Source organism: Neofelis nebulosa, chromosome 2 (genome assembly GCF_028018385.1).
Source record: "Neofelis nebulosa isolate mNeoNeb1 chromosome 2, mNeoNeb1.pri, whole genome shotgun sequence".
Lineage (NCBI taxonomy): Eukaryota > Metazoa > Chordata > Mammalia > Carnivora > Felidae > Neofelis > Neofelis nebulosa.
In genome coordinates this window covers 200,524,586-200,546,612 of record NC_080783.1, presented here as the reverse complement: position 1 = coordinate 200,546,612, position 22,027 = coordinate 200,524,586, and the positions used below count along the sequence as shown (strand labels likewise).

General features: G+C 39.1%; 1 protein-coding gene and 1 non-coding gene across 21 annotated transcripts in view; both read left to right on the top strand.

Annotated features, from left to right (window-relative positions):
* Positions 1 to 22,027, top strand: part of EPB41 (erythrocyte membrane protein band 4.1) — a 202,643-nt gene that overhangs the window by 96,703 nt on the left and 83,913 nt on the right. For all 20 annotated transcript variants that reach the window (XM_058718341.1, XM_058718334.1, XM_058718335.1 and 17 more), the window contains one exon: positions 15,291 to 15,333. In XM_058718341.1, the coding sequence (XP_058574324.1) occupies positions 15,291 to 15,333 (43 nt within the window). The remainder of the gene's footprint in view (positions 1 to 15,290; positions 15,334 to 22,027) is intronic.
* On the top strand, positions 9,489 to 9,595 carry LOC131505752 (U6 spliceosomal RNA). The gene has a single exon (XR_009258528.1). It is a non-coding gene; the product is annotated as a U6 spliceosomal RNA (small nuclear RNA).

Genomic DNA, 22,027 nt, shown 5'->3' with positions numbered 1-22,027 from the left:
ACTGCTTGTCAAAAAATTTGTTTTAATCTTATATTGTTGTTAAGGATGTATTTATGCCTGCCTCTCCAAGACACAGTGCCCTTAAGAGTTATTCTTGCCTCTTCTTATTTCTCAGATTTTCCCTCTAGAACAAACATCTTAAAGAAAAGATCATTGCTGGGGCACCTGGGTGGCTCAGTCAGTTAAGCGTCCAACTCTTGATTTCAGCTCAGGTCATGATCTTGTGGTTCATGGGTTTGAGCCCCACATTGGTCTCTGTGCTGACAGCATGGAACCTGCTTGGGATTCTCTCTCTCCCCCCTCTCTCTCTCTGCCCCTACCCTGCTTGCTCTCTCTCAAAAAGAAATGAACAAACTTAAAAAAAAAATTAAAAAAAAAAGATCATTGCTGGTGTGTTCTTTCATCATTGAGAGAAAGGATCTACTGTTCTCTATTTTTAATTTTTATTAATGTTTATTTATTTTTGAGAGAGAGACAGAGCACGAACAGGAGAGGGGCAGAGAGAGGGAGACAGATTCTGAAGCAGGCTCCAGGCTCTGAGCTGTCGGCGCAGAGCCCGACTTGGGGCTCCAAATGACAAACCACAAGATCGTGACATGAGCCAAAGTCAGATGCTTAACCAACTGAACCACCCAGGTGCCCCTGTACTATATGTTTAAAAAACAGGGGAGGTACAGAGCTATGATGTCCTGATTAGTAAGTAGATACCAATAACTTCATATATTATGCAGTTAGTATGTATTTAATAGGTTCGTAATAAATACTTACTGAATGGATGATCTACCAATATTATAATTATAGGATAATTATGACATATATTTATAATTTGAGAGTAGTTTTATAAAAGAGAATAAAGTCCCAATATTATCAAAATAGTCCTACAACGAATCTGACATTTTCTTCCAGACCAAATGAAACCAGTAGTTAACTTTTGGAAGAAGTAAAAGAAAGTGTGAGAACACAGAGAGGGGAGGAAAGTTAAAAGTCAGGTATTTACTTCAGAAAACTTGAATTATTTCCTAGGCCAATTTACTGAAAATTACAAATATTTAGCTTAAATTTAGTGATGAAAACTTTAGTACAGTTTAACAAGTCTTTGCAGATGCTTTACAAGATGATGTGGATATGGCTGTGAATAAGATAGACATGGTCTCTTCCCTCTGGTGCTTGTGGTTTAGTGGATGAGTGTTACACAAAAGGAAAAACAAGATGTCATGAAAGGATATGGCCAGGGAAGTCTTCTCTGGGGAAGTGATGCCTGAGCCGAGAACTAAAGGCTGAAGCGGGCAAGTGAAGTGGGGAGAGAATGGCTTGTGTAAAGGCCTAGAATTGAGAGAGTGCCATTTGAGAAAGTAGGAGCCTGGCTAAACATAGGGAGTGAGGAATAGAGTAATAGGTGAATCTGGTGAGCTACACACCAGCCAGGCCATGGTGAGAGAGTTTTGTATACAATATGTTCAAAAAAAATTTTTTTAAATGTTTTATTTATTTTTAAGACAGAGAGAGACAGAGCATGAGTGGGGATGGGGCAGAGAGAGAGGGAGACACAGAATCTGAAGCAGGCTCCAGGCTCTGAGCTATGAGCACAGAGCCCAACGTGGGGCTTGAACTCACGAACTGTGAGATCATGACCTGAGCCGAAGTTGGATGCTTAACCAACTGTGCCACCCAGGTGCCCCTGTCTGTATACAATATATTTAAAGCCATTTCAAGGGCACCTGAGTGATTCAGTTGGTTGAGCATCCAACTCTTGGTTTCAGCTCGGGTCATGATCCCAGTTCCATGGGATCGAGCCCTGCCTCAGGCTCTGTGCTGAGTGTGGAACCTGCTTAGGATTCTCTCTTTCTCCCTCTGCCCTGCTCGTTCATTCTTTCTCTAAAACTAAAAAAACAAACAAAAAACAAAACAAAACCAAGAAAAAAACATTTTAGTTGATTCTTTATCCAAGATAATTTATATTTATTAAGAAAAGTTGAGATGTGGCTGGGTGGCTTGGTCGGTTACGCGTCCAACTTTAGCTCAGGTCATGATCTTGTGGTTCACAGGTTCAAGCCCTGTGTCAGGCTCTGTGCTGACAGCTCGGAGCCTGGAGCCTGCTTCAGATTCTGTGCCTCCCTCTCTCTTCTTCTCCCCCACTCACGTCTGTCTGTCTCTCTCTCTCTTTCTCAAAAATAAATAAACATTAAATTTTATAAGAAAAAAAGAAAAGTTGAGGGGCAGCAGCCTTTAACAGCTGCAGACTCTATAGTTCGATTATTTTGAGCTAGATAATGCAGACTAGAAGACATGGAATTGCCCTTTGCCTAAATAAAATCTATTTGTTGAATGTACTAGTAGTTAATTAGTAGATTGCAACAGTTTGTCTTTCTATGTGAGTGACTGTTTATTCAAACAGAAGAACTATGTCTGCCAGCACTAGGTTAATATTATTCTTTAAGGACTTAATCTTTGCCCTTAAAGGCTCAAACCAACTTGTACTGAAACCTCTAAGTTCGATTGATATGGGAAGATTGAAGGTAATTAAAAAAACAATACCCCAAAACTACCAGTGAAAAACATTCTGCAGCTGTGGGCTAGAAAATTCTTCCATGAATCAAGGAAAATACTCAGAAAAGTATTCTATGTTATATAAGCTCAGTGAGGTAAAGTTCAATGTTTTTACATTGTGGATACAAAAAGAAAGAAACCCAAGATTCATCTGAGAATAATTGAGAATGCTTGAATTTGGCATGTAAATAAAGTCACTGAGTACTTTACTTGTTTAATATAACTGAAAATATTTTTTCTATGAACCATGCATAATTAAATTTTGAGAAGCTAGCTTATCTAAAGACATTCAGCAGAGGAAATTCTTTTCCACTTGCAGTTGAGTTTTTAGGGCCCACATTGGTACAAAAACTTTCAGTTGCAGTGAAAACTTTTCACCATTGTTGGTCCCATCCATATTTGTCCTGTCAGCAAGTTTTGTTTTCCTTATACTTTTCAAAATCTTAATAAGCAAATATTATATTGCTTTATTTATATTATTTATATTTGTGTGTGTGTGTGTGTGTGTGTGTGTGTGTGTGTGTAAAGTGATTTTAAAAATGGCTAATATAGGGGTACCTGGGTGGCTCTGTCAGTTGAGCATCTGACTCTTGATTTCGGCTCAGGTCATGATCTCATGATTCATAGGATCAAGCCCCATGTCAGGCTCTGCACTAGTAATGCAGAGCCTGCTTGGGATTCTCTCTCTCCTTCTCTCTCTGCCCCTCCCATGCTCTCGTTCTCTCATAAATAAACATTTTTTTAAAAAGTGGCTAATATAAAAGCTGAATAGCAAAGTATAAACCTGGCTGTGTAAAAAAAGGACATTGTTATCCCTTTTAGATAAAATATTTCTAGAAGAGAAAGGCTTTTGTCTCAGAATCATAATCTAGTTTCAACTTCCCTGATAGTTTATAAGAGCCGCTTAGGGGGAAGTCAGTGGGTAAGTGAATCCTGGGAAACGTAGGGCTTATCATATTCAGAGCATTTGACAGGTCTATAGCAGGGTCCAGGCTCTTACAGGATATCCAACAGGAACGTGGTCAGAGGCAATGAACTTTTCTATATTTTCTGCTTCTAAATTCATTGTGGTCAAACTTCAGCTCTCAGAAATGGGTCAAAGCAGAGGGTTTTTTTGGGTTAAAATGCGAGTCTTTAGGCTGATCCAGGAAGTAGGGCATAGGAGGGAAAGCAGGAACTTGCCAAGCAAATCTTGTACAAAAATAAATTTTGGGAAGACTTACCTTAGCACTGTCAGGTGAAAGGGCCAGTACAGTAGCAAAAGCCACCTGGGTAATGACCATCCTTCTTCAATATACTATCTCTTGAGTCACACTTCTTTAGTGTGGATGAGTTGCTCTGTCTGTCTTAATACATAGTTGTCCCTGGTATTTACCATCACCATCATCCTGGGGATGTTTTTTGAAATTTATTTTTATTTTGAGAGAGAGAGAGAGAGTGGGGGAGAGAGAGAGAGAGAGAGAGAAGAGAAGAGAAGAGAAGAGAAGAGAAGAGAAGAGAAGAGAAGAGAAGAGAGATAGTGTGAGTGGGGGAGAGGAGAGAGAGCGAAAATCCCAGGCTGGCTCCACACTCAGCATGGAGCCCAACATGGGACTCCATCCCACGACCCTGGGATCATGACCTGAGCTGAAATCAAGGGTCGGATGCTCAACTGACTAAGCCACACAGGTGCCCCCATCCTGGGGATTTGATTTGCCTTTCTCCTGTAATGTTTCTCCTATTTCCTTTGTCTCAGCTTTTTCTTGTGTTTTGATAGAGTGCTTCTTCTGAGAAAGAAGGAGCACATGAGACATAATCTTGTTGAGACATTATATGTCTGAAAAAGGTCTACTCTACCTTCACATTTCATTGTTAGTTTGGTTGGGTATATAATTTTATACTTGAACCATCATAATTTTGAAGGCATTGCTCCATTGTCTTCTAGCTTCCAGTGTTGCTATTAAGAAGGCCAAAGCCATTCTGATTCTTGATCTTCTGTATGACTTTCCCTTTGTAGAATTAAGCTAGTAGAATCTTATTTTCTTCCCCTTCCTTTCCTTTCCTTTCCTTTCCTTTCCTTTCCTTTCCTTTCCTTTCCTCCTCTCTCCCTCCTTCCCTTCCCCTTCCCCTTCCTTCCCCTTCCCCTTTCCCTTCCCCTTCCACCTCCCCTCCCCTCTCCTCTCCTTTCCTTTCCTTCCCTTTCTTCCTCTCTCCATCTCTCCCTCCTTCCCTCCCTCTCTCTATCTATCTATCTTGTGGTATGCATTCCATAAATGTTTAAGAGTGAGACATATTATTAAGTTTTAGAGAACAGATCTGTCACTTAATACTTGTGAGATAGGTAAGTTACTTCTTTTTTTCTCATTGGTAAAATGGGAATGATAATGAAATAATTTACATAAAAACATGTGGAATGGTACATGGCATGTAGAGAGCAGTCAATAAAAAGTAGGTATTATCATTATTATTTTGATAGTATTATTTTAAAATAAAATTACCAACTAAACAATGTTTTTGCTTTAAAAAATTAGATTTGTATGTCATAATCTAGAGGTGTATTCTGGAGCATTGTTCAAGCTCAGTAATCTACCTGATCTTTCTTGGGTTAAATAATCTACCTGGAGAACAGCATACTCTTTACTTAATTGCTATATCTAGCCATATTATTTGATTTCATTTTATTTTTGCATTTAAAATTTTTTTATAGATACAGTCAAATGGCCAAAATGGAGGTACCGATTTAATTTACAACAATAGGGAGAGACCCTGTTTCCCCACACTCTCACCAACCCATGATGCTAGGAGATTTTTTACTTTTGCAATCTGAATAGAAGGGAAAACCAAATCCAGGGCTTGCTTTCGAACCACAGCTCCAAGTCCATGGTTTTGGCTCACACCTTCCCCTGCCCAAAACAGGTGAGGAAAAGGTTCCTCCGCCTTGTAAGTTTGAGCCCAGTGTGGAGCCAGTCTCCTTGCCAGCTATCTGGAAGAGAAAAGTCCATACAGACCAGCTTAGAAATGCCACCTCTTTATTGACCAGGTTGGTGGCAGAGGGTACCGCGAGCCAAGGGGAAAGAGCTCACTCTCACTCCACCTGGCTCTCAGTCTGGTGTTGGCTGCTTTGGAGACAGAGCAGGAAGTGTCTTTGGCCAAAGGCCTGCTCACAGCTGGAGTAGTGATGCCTGGGACGTGGGCTTGCTGCCTAGTGCCGTGGGGGGACGAGGTGGGGGGGGGGTACGTGACACAAGCTTTGAGTGGCCAGTTTGGAGGGGAATGAAAAAGTCCATAGGGCACTGACAACGAGGATAGGGTTGGCCATCGGTGGCATGGTGTGTGTGGTGGAGGTGCAAGTTTGGAGGGGTAGCAGAAGGACTTGGAGCCCAGAAGTGGGCTGCCAGCTTGGAGCTATGGCCAAAGGCCTTTGGGCAGTGTAGGCACAGGTATGGGCAGGCACTCGCTGTGCGTGAGGTGGTGGGCTGCCAGGTTGAAGGTAAGAGAGGGCCTTGGGGCAATTGGGGCATGGATGGGGGTGGGCTGTGCTGTGTGCCAGCCGGTATGGGGCCAGCTTGGACTGGTAAGAGAAAGCCTTGTCATAGTCGCAGCAGCAGTGTGGGTGCTGGGGTGGGGCTGCCAGAGGGGCCTGGAAGGTGCCCCTGCGGAAGTGGCAGGCCCTGGAACCAACTGGCTGGACTTCTGCGGTGAGCCCTGGTGGGGAGCTCCTCCCTTGGTTCCTGGTTCCTTGCCAGTGGGAAGGGACTCAGGGTCCCCGGGCTGACTCCTCATCTTTGTGTCTCATTCCAGCATCTTGTTGGCCCAGGAACCCAGAGGGAGGTAGGCGACACTGGTGATTATTAGGCTGATGGGGACAGAGCTATAGGGCCTGGAACTTGGTTTAGTTTTCGTCCACTGGTGCTACGTAACTGCTTCCTTCTTGTTGAGGAATTTCATCCTTGGCGTGGAGGGGACAGGGGAGACCTGCAGAAGGCCCCTCTGGTAGTGGCTGCTGCAGCTGCTGAGCTGCCCTCGGACACGGTGGAGATGCACTGCCTGGCACGCTATTCAATTTCATTTTAGTTACCATTACCTATGTGTATCTACTGTCAGTAAGCCAGATTTCCAGATACTGTCTTTAGAAATATATAGAGATTCATGAAATGATTACATCTGTAAAACCATTAATGTTTGTTAGTCATTTATCCACAGTTTCTGTCATTCTGAAAACACAAAGGATACCAGAGCTGTGGAAGCTCCTGGGGTTCAGTCCCCTCCTTTTAGAGATGAGAAAACTGAAGCAGATGAAGGCAGAATGGTTTCCTCCCAGCTGTACAGCCTGTTTACTCCTGAAATTCCTTGCCTCCTGCTCCATCCTAAATGATTTTCTTCTTCAAGAACTTTTAATTCCTCTGTCTTTGATTTTTACATTTTGTCTTTGTTTCTCTGCTTTTGTTTCCCATGTACAGAATTAGTTCCTGTTAAATTATAAAAATTCAACCGAGTAAATTTTAAAGATCTAATAATTGGCTTTAATAATCACTTCATGAATTGAGCAGTATCCCACTAGGAGTGGAGGGGAGCCCTAAAGGGCTACATGAAAGGAAAGGTTTTTTAAGGTAGAGAGGGAATGGAAAAAAGGAAATTATTAGCAAAGAATCTACTGCTTTAGGCAAAGTCACCCTCCTAAGGGAAACAGAAAGGGTCTGTTAGTAAATTTCCTAGTGCTGACCAGGAAATTCCCATATTGACTAGTTAACATTTCTGCAGTATTAAGTCTTGGTTTACTGACTTGGGGCCTTAACCTAAGTGACTCCATTTTGGGCCCATGGTTTTCTTTTTAACGGTTCTCGAATTGTGGGAAGAAATGTGAACCATACATAATACAAACGGAGATGAATATCCTCTTTCCATTCCCAGCCTGTTGTCTTCTTTTTTGTGTGTAAAGATTTGTCCGTTGTATATTAACTTCTCTCCTAAAGAGCTTCTGGATCTTTGTGTTTTGTTTGTAGACAGTTGGATACCTTTAGCAGGGAGGAAAGTTAATTGAATTGACTTTTCCTCATGTGGAATGGCTTGCTTGCTCTCTTTCTCTACTAACTGCATAATAACAGACCTATTGCCAGATTGAGTCTGGCTAGAGAAGAGGAAAAGCAGTCAGAAGCAAACTTCTATAGCCCTATGAGAGATTTATTACCACTATGAATCAAAATTACAGGAGTTAAGCAGTTGTTTCCTACATTTTATTCCTGCTTAGTTGCTTATGAATGAATCAAGGATTTTTTTTCCCTTGGAGAAATATCATCCACATTAATTCCTACCCCCTACTCCAAATTCCTTCTCTAAGCAAAAATCGTGAGCTCTTTTGGTAAATAATGAGAATTTTATTTATTTATTTTTAATTAAAAAACATTTTTTTAATGTTTATTTATTTTTGACAGAGAGAGAGAGAGAGAGAGCGCGCGCGCGTTGGGGAGGGGCAGAGAGAGAGGGAGACACAGAATCCGAAGTAGGCTCCAGGCTCTGAGCTGTCAGCACAGAGCCCGACGCGGGGCTCGAACTCACAGACTGCGAGATCATGACCTGAGCCGAAGTCAGATGCTCAACCGACTGAGCCACCCAGGGGCCCCAATAATGAGAATTTTAAATGAGGAGTTCATTCAATTCAATAGTATATGGTCTTTCTCCTTTCTTCCATTTTCTGTGTGGATGAATTTTCTTACTTTAGGAGTCAGATTTTCAACTCTGAATAATCAGTTACAGCCAAGAGGGTCTTTCTTTCACCTTGCAAAGGCAAATAGTAAACACCACTGGAGTGAGTATTAAATCAATAGTGTGAGGCATTTCATTTATAGTCATTTGAAAGGATGGATTGTTTTCCATTGATTATTGGCTAGCTTTGAAGGCAAATACCAGTAATGATTATATCTTTATTGTCTAGTAAATAAGAAAGACTAAAATGAATTTTGTAAACATACTTGTAGAGTAGGGAGGCTGTATTCAGGATCTTGGCTTTTGCTAGGAAGATTTGATTTGACATCTCTAGTGGATTTAAATGTGGCTTTTTTAACATGTGAAGAGTCAGATTTAGAATTACTATGTTAAAGAGTTTCTATAAACTTATTGGAGCAGTGATTTGAAGTAAACATACTAACAGTAGCATAAACAATCGTTATTCCTCAGATTAAGGAAGACAGATTGTGGAGTGTATAGATAAATCTTTTACCTCAAGAGACAAGGATTTGTATAGATCACTTACATGTATGTGTGGAGTTTTAGGACCTCCAGATAAGGGTAGATCATGACCAACTCAGGGCATGTTCTTTCTTAAAACTTTATGACTTAAGGTTATAATTGCTGCAAAAGATATGAAAAGTTCCTATTCATTTTACTTCATTAAATCCCATTGCCTTAGTTGAAACCTTATCACCTCTATCCTGGCTTATTTTGGTAGCATTTTTCATTCGTTTATTCATGAAACATTTATCGAGTAGACAACATTTGTGTTGTGCCGGGCAGAGCTATAAAACACATAGGTAGTCTCGTTGCTCAGGGAGCTCCCAGACTGATGGCGGGGGAGGGGGCAGTAGTAAGATGGGCACCCACATAGAAAGGGTTTCCTGCAGGAAGTAACATAAGATCTGACTTATAAGAGATGGTCAGGAATCTTCTAGGTGAAGAAATTGGGATAGAGAATTCAAAGTGAAAGGGACAACACGTGAGAAGGTGTTTTGAAGTAGGAGAGCACAAGCGAGACCTGTAATTCTTCAGTTGAATGAAGATCTATATCAGGCTACTGCTGTTGTTCATCTCTGCTGTTTTGAAACTTTTTTTTTTAAGCACAAGAAGGAATGTGATTCTTTTTGAATCACAAACTTAAATTCTGTTTGAAATGTTAATTTATTTAACTCACACGATATGATTGGCAAAATGGACCCTTAAAAGGGAATTCTTTAAAAAAATTTTTTTTAGTGCTCGCTTCGGCAGCACATATACTAAAATTGGAACGATACAGAGAAGATTAGCATGGCCCCTGCGCAAGGATGACACGCAAATTCGTGAAGCGTTCCATATTTTTAAACCCATGGGGGAGGGGAAGGGAAAAAAAAAAAGGAGGTTACAGTGGGAGAGGGCCAAAGCATAAGAGACTCTTAAAAACTGAGAACAAACTGAGGGTTGATGGGGGGTGGGAGGGAGGGGAGGGTGGGTGATGAGTATTGAGGAAGGCACCTTTTGGGATGAGCACTGGGTGTTGTATGGAAACCATTTGACAATAAACTTCATATATTGAAAAAAAATTTTTTTTTAATATTTTATTTATTTTTAAGACAGAGAGAGACAGAGCATGAGTGGGGATGGGGCAGAGAGAGAGGGAGACACAGAATCCCAAGTAGGCTCCAGGCTCTGAGCTGTCAGCACAGAACCCGATGCGGGGCTCGAACCCACGGACCGTGAGATCATGAGCTGAGCCGAAGTCGGACGCTTAACTGACTGAGCCACCCAGGCGCCCCAAAAGGGAATTCTTAAAAAAAAAAAAAATAAAGGGAACCCTTGTAACTGAAAGTATTCAAGTAGAAACCAGAAGATCATCAGAAGTGCTGTTTGAGAGGGCATCTTAAGATCCCTAATAAGATACAGTTCTTTTGTCCTTTCAACATTTTGTTTTATCGGTTAATTTCTGTCTCTTTTCGCTAGTTATAATCCTTTTGCCTGTCCTGCACAACCATGCTCTTGAGAAATTAGTTTACATATAACTATCTCTAGTTCCTCACTGCCTATTAGTCTAACATAATACAGGGAGGTGCATAAATCGCGCATGCATATCTCAAAGAATTTTTACAAAGGGAACACATTTGGATAAACACCCCTAGATTACCAGACTCCAGAATCCCTTTTCGTCTCCCTCTAAGTCACTACCTCCATCCCCTAACAATCATTACCCCTACCTTACCCCCCATTAAAAGTAACAGGTGTCTTCCTAACATCTATCACCATGAATTAGTTTTGCCTGTTTTTAAACTGTGTTGCATAAATGAAATCATACATGTGTTCTCTTAGGTCTGATTTCTTTTATTTTGTTCGGTATTGTGTTTTTGAGATTCATCCATGTTGTGAGTAGCAGTAGCTCATTCATTCTCATTTCTGTATAAAAGTTCATCGTTTGTACCACACTTTGTATTCTACTGTTGATGGATGTTTGGCTTGTATATAGTTTGAGCTTTCAAGAATACTGCTGCTAGGAGCATTCTTGTACATGTGTGTTATAGTACACATCTTGTCACATACATTTCTGTTGGGTGTATTCCTAAAGTGGAATTGCTGGGTTATAAAGAACGCATATGGTCAGCTTTAGTGGATAGTATCAGACAGTTTTCCAAAGTGGTGTTACCAGTTGACACTCTACCAGCCCTGAATGAGTTCCAGCTGTGCCACATCCTCACCTGCACTTAGTATGAGGTACTGCATTTGGATTGCTACTCTTATCACTCAGCTGAAACTACTCTTGCCAAGATAAATCTGAGTTTTTCATCCTTATGTTTCCTGTCCATTTTGTAGCATGGATGATCTTGTCCGCCCATCCTTGAAGCTTTCTGTTCCTTTAGATTCTATGATACCAGTCTCTCCTGTTTTCCTCCTGCCACTTTGCTCACCCCTTCTCAGTTTATTTCTCAGCTCTTTGCCCTTTCTCCATCCCTTAAATGCAAGTGTTCCCCAAAGGTGTGTCCTTAGTACCTTTCTTTTCACTCCTCTGTGATTTTTGTCTTCTTTCATGGTTTTATCTATCACCTATATGGGAAAAGTGCCTAGATTTATATTTCTGGCCCAAATCTCTCTACTGAATGTCAGGACCTGTTTATCCAGCTGTCTATTGAAATATTTCATGTGGATTTCCAGAGATGCCTCAAAAATATATCTACAAAATATACCACAATTTATTTATTCCACTGTTGATGGACATTTGAGTTGTTTCCAGTTTTTTTTTTGCTATTTTTTTCTTCTTCTTCAAGAAAATCGATTTCTTTTTTATATCCTACATTTCCTATTTCAGTGAATAGTACTACTCCTCCCAGTTCCCTAAGGTGGCAACTTGGGAATTATCCTTTAACTTTATAACTTACCAACTCAAATCATTCCTCCCTGTACCCCACCTTCTCATACATTCAAGCTCCTAAACATCTTTTTTCTCTGACCCATAGTCATCCTATCAAACCCTTTTGATTGTCAATATCAGCACACTTTATTGAGTGCTGGTTATGTGCTTTTTAAGTACATCAAATAATTTAATCCATAATAACTCTGTCAGGAGGGTAGTTTTATCCCAATTTTGTGTATGAGAAAATTGAAATTTAGATGATCTTAGATAAGGTTACATAGCTAGTAAATAAATGATAGGTTGCGACAGGATTAGAACTCAAGACTGTCTGACTTCAAAGCCAGTACCCATGATCATTATTCTGTTCTGTACCACAATTATCATTCTCAGAAACCACCTCTTATTTGGTCTCCCTGTCTACAGTCATGCTTCCTCTAATTTATGTCTCTCCTTTACTTTAAATCCTTCAATGGTTCCCCTTTGCCTGGCACTGATAAAGTCCAAGTTTCTTACTGTGGAATACTGCGTCCCCCATGATCTGACCCTTAACCATTCTCTTGCATTGTGTATCTCCCCTCCTCACCTCTGTGTTCTAGCTATGCTCGACTGCATGTAGCAACTCAAATGTATCCTGTTCTCTTATACCCTGTGCCTTTTTATTTACTTCATCTTCTATTTTGCCTGGCTAATTCTTGTTTGTCCCTTAAGATACAGTTTAGTACTCCCAAATACTTCTTTGAGAAACGTTTCCTGCCTCTTACCCCCAGTTCATCTTGGTGCACCTCCTCTGTGCTCCTAGAACACTCTATGCTCTCTCATAGCACTCTCACACATTTCTGTCATAGTCATTTTCACACTAGAACAAACAAACCAATTGTTTGCTATTCACCTCTTCCGTTAGACTAGCTCTGTGAGGACAAGTGCTATTTTTAAATCCTTTTTTTGAAACTACAGTGGCTAGCACATGGGGGCATTCCTCAGGTATTTGTTGGCTAAATAAAATGCTGTGAATGGAATCATTTAAATTGAACATAAAAGTGCCAATTCTTATATACATTGATTTTTATTATTTTGTACACATTGTTTTTGATTTTGATTTGGACATCTAGATACTGAAGCGATGATTTATTCTATAAGGTCATTTACTTGGAGTCATATGTGATTGACACAAATCTGGGTTTGCCCTCTTTATGTCAAATTGGTGGGAATTCTAGCTCCAGAGTTCTGGAATGACTGTACAGTCTCTGTAAGAAGCTTGGCATCTTCAGGTTACCTTGGGAGATTTCTCTGAAAAATAGTGGAAAGTATAGAGTTGCCTCATAATGGTGGGAGATGTTCGTTCCAAAGTGGTAAAAAGTAGTCTTTGTTAAGAGTTCTGGATTGCATGGTATAAATGATGATTCTTGGGACACCTGGATAACTCAGTTGGTTAAGCATCTGACTTTTAACTTTGGCTCAGGTCATGATCTCATGGTTTGTGAGATCAAGCGCTGCATAGGGCTCTCTCCAAGTAGTGAGTAGCCTACTTGGGATTTTCTTTCTCCCTCACTCTCCGCTCCTTCTCTGTGATTGCTCCCCCTTTCTCTCTCTCTCAAAATAAATAAATAAACATTTAAAAAAGTGATTCTCTGGGGGTACCTGGGTGGCTCAGTTGGTTGGGAGTCCAACTTCGGCTCAGGTCATGATCTCACGGTTTTGTTAGTTTGAGCCCCGCATCGGGCTCTGTGCTGACAGCTCAGAGCCTGGAGCCTGTTTCGGATTCTGTGTCTCCCTCTCTCTCTGCCCCTCCCCCGCTTGTGCTCTGTTTCTCTCTGTCTCTCAAAAAGAAATAAATGTAAAAAAAAAAATTAAAAAAATGATTCTCAGAGGTTCCACAAAACTTCCTAAATGGTGCTTTTACAGTTTTCCTTTGCTTTTGGACTTACAACAACTTTAAAGTTCTTTAATCATAATGAGAGATGAGGGTTACTGCTTTTCTGACAGGGCTTAAACAAGTATGTATCTAGTTTTTATTCTAAGGAACAGTTTTATATTAAGTGGTATTTAAAAATTTTTTTTTCATGTTTATTTTTGAGAGAGAGAGAGAGCGTTTGCAGAGGAGGGGCAGAGAGAGACAGAGACACAGAATCCAAAGTAGGGTCTAGGCTCTGTGCTGCCAGCACAGAGCCCGATGTGGGGCTCAAACTCACGAGCCATGAGAGCTGACCTGGGCGGAAGTCAGACGCTCAACCGACTGAGCCACCCAGGTACCCATTAAGTGGTATATTTTTAACACATATTTCTTAATTTTCTATGTTAATTGTGGGAGAAGGGGAAAGAAGAGGAAATTAATCCTCACTCTTGTGCTTATTGTCTGTTGTGATAACTATCTTTATTTAACAGTTAAAGTAGTATATAGTCAAATATAAGACTGGTTTTCAAGTTCATTTCTTGGGTAGGGCCATTTCTTGTGCCTTTTGTCTTTGTGGATAGAGGGTGAGGAGGGGACACCTTTACTCTTCTTTTCTAAATATCACTGAAATTCAGTTTTAAGTCTTTTGGAGGAGAGAATGGGGAGGGATTGGGAGGAGTCATTTGAGGGGCTCCTGGGTACTAATAATGTTGAGCTTATGTGTTCACTTTGAGAATTTATTGATTTATACACTTATGTTTTAGGAACTTTTTTGTATGTTTCATATCAATAAAAATATTTTAAACAATTTAATTTAGAAGTTTCTCTTTAAACATTTCCAAGGAGCCTATGGAAGATGTTAATGGTGAGGCTCTTTCCAAGTGCCATTATTTTGCATGGTCCACCACAAGTGGAAGAACCTTGCCCAAATGGTGTATAGACCGTAAGTGGACTTGGAGAACAGTAAAAGGAGAGATTAGTGTGGGCAAGAGTAGTCAGAGAAAACAACATAACCATTTATCCAGTAAATATTAACTGAGCATGAACCATGTACCAGAAGCTGTGCTGACATAGAAACCTTAAATGAGATGGGCGCCTGGGGTGGGTCAGTTGGTTAAGCATCTGACTTCGGCTCAGGTCATGATCTCAGTTTATGAGTTCAAGCCCCAAATCAGGCTCTGTGCTGACAGCTCAGAACCTGGAGCCTGCTTCAGATTGTATGTTTCCCTCTCTCCCTACCCTTCCCCAGCTCATGCTCTGTCTCTGTCTCTCTCTCTCAAAAATAAACATTAAAAAAAATTTTTTTTAAAGAAAACTTAAATGAGATTGGAGGTCAGAACTGGAGGGAAAAATAGATGTGGGTGATGTTAACTAGTCTTGGTTATAGATCCCTACTACTTTTTATAGAATGATAAAATAACAAGTGCTCATTTAGCATTTCTTGTTTCCTTAAGGCTTTATATACATGAACTCATTTAATCTTCATCATATGTCTCTGAGATAGGCTCTACTTCTAGTATCTCATCTAAATTTCCTCTAGTAGGTGAGGAAACTGAGATGAATAGATGCCTCAAATCACTCAGCTAGCTAATAGTGGAGCTAGGATTCAGGCCTAACTGTCTGGCTCCCTATTTCTCTGCTCAGATATACTATCCTGTGTGAAGTTAATATCAGACATGTAGGTTGACCTGGAGACTCTGTTCGATGACAGTCAGTAACCCTGCTCTGGTACTCTGTGGTTTATGTGGTTTTGGAGCTCTTTGTGAATGACTTTTCTTCTTTTTACAGACATGGCTGGATTCTGCCAAAGAAATAAAAAAGCAGGTTCGTGGTAAGTGAATATAGCCCTTTTTATAGTTCTTTCTTTTAGTAGGTCAGAGGATTTTCAACCATTTTCTGGCTCTGAGTCACTTTAGAATCCTGACTATGGCAGATGGCTCTGGAATTGAAATAAAGCCTTCCCCTGGAAGGAGGAGATTCCATAATAGAAAGATACAGCAGAGGTGGACACTATTGAGATGTAGGTCAGATCTTGATTTTTTTTTTTTTTACAACTAGGCACAGTTGGGCAAGATTGGAACAGTTGAGAAAAACAAGTTAGAAAAGAACCAAGATAAGGAAAGAAAAAGGATATGGGAGTCCATTCTCTAAGGAGTTTGCTACCTTGTCCTGTTCCTTTTAAATTGTTCTGGACTGTTGCATTCTAACCTTCTTCATGTTTTCCTCTCTGTAGTTCTTTTTGTCTGTTTTCAACAATCTTCTTCCAAACAGTTCTTCTGTTAGTAGAAGAACAAGAATTCCTTGCCGGTGGCCTTCAGACATTGTGGCTTTCTCTTAGCTCCAAGCCCACTAGTGTATATTACTGTTGCACCCTCTGCTCAGATGCTGTCCTGAGATAAATATGTCTAGGTCGAAGAAAGCATAGATTAGTAGTTTGTAGCTCCAGGCCCAATGGGCTAACGGGTAGAGACTTTTTTCTTACTGTTTATGACTTAAATGTACTTTTAGTTTATTTTTTTTAATGTTTTTAATGTTTATTTTTGAGACAGAGAGAGACAGAGTGCGAGCGGAGGGAGGGGCAGAAAGAGAGGGAGACACAGAATCTGAAGCAGGCTCCAGGCTCTGAGCTGTCAGCCCAGAGCCTTACGTGGGGCTCTAACTCATGAACTGAGAGATCATGACCTGAGGTGAAGTCAAATGCCTAACCGACTGAGCCACCTGGGCGCCCCTAGTTTACTTTATTTTTAAGGAAACTTCTAGAAACTGCAGAGGTTTAGTAAGTTAGTAAGTTTTAACTCTGTCACCTAAAAACACATTTTTTCATTTGTTTCTTAAAAGAAAAACTTTGCTATGGTGATATGTTTTCCTTTAGACCCTATTTATAATCTATATTTCTCAAGATAGAAAAACAAAATACGTCTTTGGACTGGCAACTCTCCCTATTTGTTCCTTGACTATAAAATGTTTTAAATGCAAGTCAGAGCAAAAAATTTTCAGAATATTTGAGATATGATGAGAAAAACATAACTCCAAGTCCCTTTCAGTGAAAATTCTTCAATTTTTTTTTTCAATTTTAGAGAGAGAGTGTGTGAGAGAGAGGGGGAGTGAGAGAGGGAGAGAGGATCTTAAGCAGGTTCCACGTTCAGTGAGGAGCCACACGCCAGGCTTGATCCCACAACTCTTGGATTATAACCTGAGCCAAAATCAAGAGTTGGATGCTCAACCGACTGAGCCACCCAGGCACCCCTCAATGAAAATTCTTTTAATATGCAGTATTACTCAGGAACAAATGATTACATAAGAAGAGTAGTTAGGAAGAAAAGTTAAAACAGAATTTATGATGAGAAGAATATCTAGTTGATTATCTTCCTGGCTATTGAAAAAAAATCTCTTGCTAAGAAAAAGAACCCGTGTTTGTCATTAAAACACACACACACACACACACACACACACACACACAACAGGGCACCTGGGTGGCTCAGTCGGTTAAGCATCCAACTTTGGCTCAGGTCATGATCTCACAGTTCAGGAGTTCGAGCCCTGAGTCAGGCTCTGTGCTGACAAAGAGGAGCCCGCTGTGGGTCCTCCATCTCCCTCTCTACCTTCCCTTCCCCCACTTGCACTCCCTCTCTCTCCTTCTCTCTTTCTCTCAAAAGTAAACAAACTTAAAAAAAACCCTGCAACATAACAAAAATCCTTCCTTTAACATTGGAAAGAAAAACCCTGTTTATAATAGAAACTTAAATAGGGAATCAAAAGGTAAATATTTTATTAAGCCAAAGAGAACGTTGGCATTTATCTATCGCAAAGATTTTTTTTTATTTTTGAATATTTTGCATCACACAGGTAATATGTACTCATTGTGAAAAATTGAAACATTATGGAAATACATCATGGAGAAAGTAAAAGGCCCCTAAATTCTATCCTCCAGATGCAATCACTGTTAAGTTGGTATAAGCTACAAGATTTTTTCTAGGCATATGTCAGTTTTTGCCTTTCAAAAATACAGTTATGCTATACAGTATTCTTGTCCCCCGTGTCCACAGGAGATGCGTTCTAGGTCCCCCGGTGGATGGCTGAAATTGCAGATAGTACCAAACCCTATATATAATGTGTTTTTTCCTAAACATATGTGTCTATGATAAAGTTTAATTTATAAATTAGGCACAGTAAGAGATTAACAATAGGTAATAATAGAATAATTATAATAATATACTATAAAAAAAGTTATGTGAATGTGATCTCTTTCAAATCATCTTATTATCCTATACTCATCCTTCTTATGATAATGTAACATGATAAAATGCCTATGTGATAAGATGAAGCGAGGTGAATGATTTAGGCACTGTGACCTAGTCATAGGCTACTGTTGATCTTGTGACCACACATTAGGAGATCATCTGCTTCCAGGTTGTGGCTGTTCATGGAAAGGTGAAACCACAGATAAGGGGGGACTACTATACATTGTTATGTATTATGTATTGCATTATATTATGTATGCATTATGTATTAGGCTGTATATAGTTTTAAAATTTGTTTAAATAGGTGGTAGAAATATGTGGAGTAAAATGAAAAGATATAAATGAATCTAATGCAAAGTAAATTGCCCTTCTACCCCTGTGCTTTAACTCTTTGTGTTCTTTGCAGAGATGTACATACAAATATTTTAATGTAAATAGATGCATATTTATATTAAGTTTTAATATAAGTATATTTATAAAAATATTTAATATAATTTTTATTTAATACATATGTGTTCTAAATAAATGTTATATTTAATATGCATATGTTACATAAATAGGTATTTGGTAGGTATGTTTCATATGTATTTAATATAAATATGCAACCAATATTTTTTATTTAACATAATTTGGAGTATTCTTTTAAAAATTTATTTTTTATTTTTATTCGAGAGGAGAGCCTCCCTGTGGGGGAGAGGGGCAGAGTGAGAGAGAGAGAATCCTAAGCAGGTGCTACACTCAGCACAGAACCCAACATGGGGCTTGATCCCATGACCCTGGGATCATCACCTGAGTTGAAATCAAGAGTTGGATGCCTAACCAACTGAGCCACCCAAGTGCCCCATAATTTGGAATATTCTTCATATCAACATATATAAATTCACTTTGTTTAACATTTTTCTTTTTTAAATTTAAATTTGTTATTTTTTTTATAAATTCTTTCTCTCTCTCTCCTTTTTTTATTTTTTATTTTTTATTTTTTAAAGTAAGCCCTATGCTCAATGTGGGGCTTGAACTCACAACCGTGAGATCAAGAGTCATATGTTCTACTGACTGATCCAGCCAGGCATCCTGTTTAAAAATTTTTTAATGATTATGTATTTGTAGCACCATACACACACACACACACACACACACGTGTGTGCGTGTGTATACAGGCAGTCCTGTTGATGGACATTTTGGTTTACTCTCAGTAGCTTGCTATTACAAACAAGGTTGTAGTGAACGTTTTATTTATACACACAAACACACACACACACACACACACACACACACATACTTACATGTTTCTGTAGATAAGTTCCTAGAAGTAGAATAAAAATATGAATATCTAAAATTGAAATAGATACTCACCAGCAATATTTTTTCCATATTAAAAAGATATAGAAGAGAATGGAGGTTAACATGAGAAATATCCATGTACACATCACCCAGAATTAACATTTGTTAACATTTTAAATTTATAATAGAACAGAATAGTGCATGTAAGTTTTATCTTTTTTGTTTTCCTCTTAGTCCTATCCCCTTCTCTCCCTATCCATAGAAAACTCTTTTCATAAGTTTGGGGTGTTTTAATCCATGTTTTTGTATTTTATTTTATATATCCCATATCTATATAGTATGGATAATATTCCTTTGTCTGTGTTTGTGTTTTTTTTTTTAATTTCCCTCAGACAAACATGATCCATTTGAACCTTTTTCTGAGGTTTGTCAGTATCTCTCTTTCTCCTCCCAGCTTAATTCCCTTGGTTCTGAATAAGAGAGATTCCCCCTACTGAGTGTGGCTATCCACCTCCACCCCTTTCTGAAATAGTGCACAGCAAAAGCAAGAAATCCACATACCTTGTATATATACCGAAAAATACAGATCTATAACTTATCCAAATTATGTTTAAAAAATTCTGTAGTCCAGTTGTGCCCTTGCAAATGAATCTTCCTCTCCTTTTCCTGCAGAGGTCACAACTGTCCTGAATTTTGTGTTAATGATTTCATTGTATTTTTTAATGGTTTTTATTACCTATGAATGTATACCTAAAAATATGGTTTACCTTTTCGAACATCACGTAAATTGAATTATATAATAGTTAATAATTTGTAACTTGCCTTTCTTATTCAGCATGAGTTTTGAAATTCATCTCAGGTGAAAACAAAATTTCACAAAACAATTCTTAATCTTTATTATGAGGGATATCCTGATTTTTTTTGTTTGTTTGCATTCTGTTTCATTTCTAAAACTGCTGATTTTGACCTACTAAACTGATTTCACAATGGATCATGATCCACAGTTTTAAAAAAAACACTTGATTTAGGATGTATGCCTGAAAGTGGAACTGCTAGATTATAGAGTACGTTTTAGTTTTACCAGATATTGCCAAATTGCTCTCCTTTACAATGGTTGTAGCAGTTTACCTCCCCACCAGTAGTATGAGAATTTCTAGTTTCCTGTGTCCTCAGAAGGCAGGAATTTTTTTCAATTGTTAATTTAAAATATTTTTATTAAAATTTTTTTTTCAACGTTTTTTATTTATTTTTGGGACAGAGAGAGACAGAGCATGAACGGGGGAGGGGCAGAGAGAGAGGGAGACACAGAACCGGAAGCAGGCTCCAGGCTCCGAGCCATCAGCCCAGAGCCTGACGCGGGGCTCGAACTCACGGACTGCGAGATCGTGACCTGGCTGAAGTCGGACGCTTAACCGACTGCGCCACCCAGGCGCCCCAATTTAAAATATTTTTGATGTAACTTCAGGCCTAACAGAAAGTTGAAGGAAGCTGCAAGGAATTCCTGGATACCTTTTCCCCAGATTCCTCAAATGTTAATATTTTATTTTTTTAATTTTATTTATTTTTTTCCTGAGCCATTTTAAAGTTGCATCTTGACAGCACTTTTCACAATAGACAAAAGGGAGAAACAATCCAGTGTCCGTCAATAGATAATGGTTAAACAGAATGTGATATGTGTGTGTGTGTGTGTGTGTGTGTGTGTGTGTATACAAATATTAATGGCCACATATTGTGGCCACAATAGATCCATAGAAACAAAACAGATTAGTGGTTGTCAGGGGTGGAGGTGGGGGTCAGTGAGTGAGTGACTGCTTAATGGATAGAGTCTCCTTTGGGAGTGGTGAAAGATTTTGAAACTAGATGGTGATGATGGTTGTGTAACGTTGTGAATGTACTAAATGCCACTGAATTGTACACGAAATGTACTGAATTGTATACTTAACAATGGTTAACATTATGTGAATTTCACCTCAGTAAAAAAGAGAATAAGTTGCAGTTATGATATCTCTCTGCCCCTAAAATATCCTAAAACCTAGGAATTTTCTTATGTAACTATAATAGTTATTAAAAGCAGGAAATTAACATTGAAGCAATACTGCAACCCACAAACCTTATTTATCAGTTGTCCCAATAATATTCTTTATAGCAAAATAAAGTCTATGGTGACATTTTGCTTTAGTTGGCACATCTCTTTAGATTTTTTGAGCTGGAGCAGTTCCTGAGTCTTTGAAGTATTTTATAACATTGATATTTTGAAGAGTCTAGGCTAGCTATTTCAATAATTGGTCACTCAATAATTTGAGTGTGTTTGATATTTCTTCATAGTACATGAATCTTCAGTTTATGCACTTTGGTGAGAATGTTGTTGAAGTGTTGTTGAGTTAGAAGGCATGAATTTTAATGTTAAAATTTTTTAGAGCTGTTCCAGCCACCTTTTTCCCCCCCACTAAATATTCTCTATAAGATATTACTAATTTTATGAATCATATTCCAGAAACAGTCACTAACTAAAGCTTAAGCTTAATATATATTTTTTAAGGGGCGCCTGGGTGGCGCAGTCGGTTAAGCGTCCGACTTCAACCAGGTCACGATCTCGCGGTCCGTGAGTTCGAGCCCCGCGTCAGGCTCTGGGCTGATGGCTCGGAGCCTGGAGCCTGTTTCTGATTCTGTGTCTCCCTCTCTCTCTGCCCCTCACCCGTTCATGCTCTGTCTCTCTCTGTCCCAAAAATAAATAAAAAACGTTGAAAAAAAAATTAAAAAAATATATATATATATTTTAAATTCCAAGTGACTTTTTTTAGTCTCTTTACTGCATTTAACCCTGAGCTAGCTCACAGTGAACCTGAATATCTTCATTAGCAATATCCCAAACTTGCATCTCTTACATAGAGAAGAATGGGAACTGAAAATTTGAGTTTCTCTTCTTACGATTGCTGTTAAGAAAAGTAAAAGAGTTAGTACTTGAGACATTTATGTTTAGATATGGTTATTTCTAATACAATT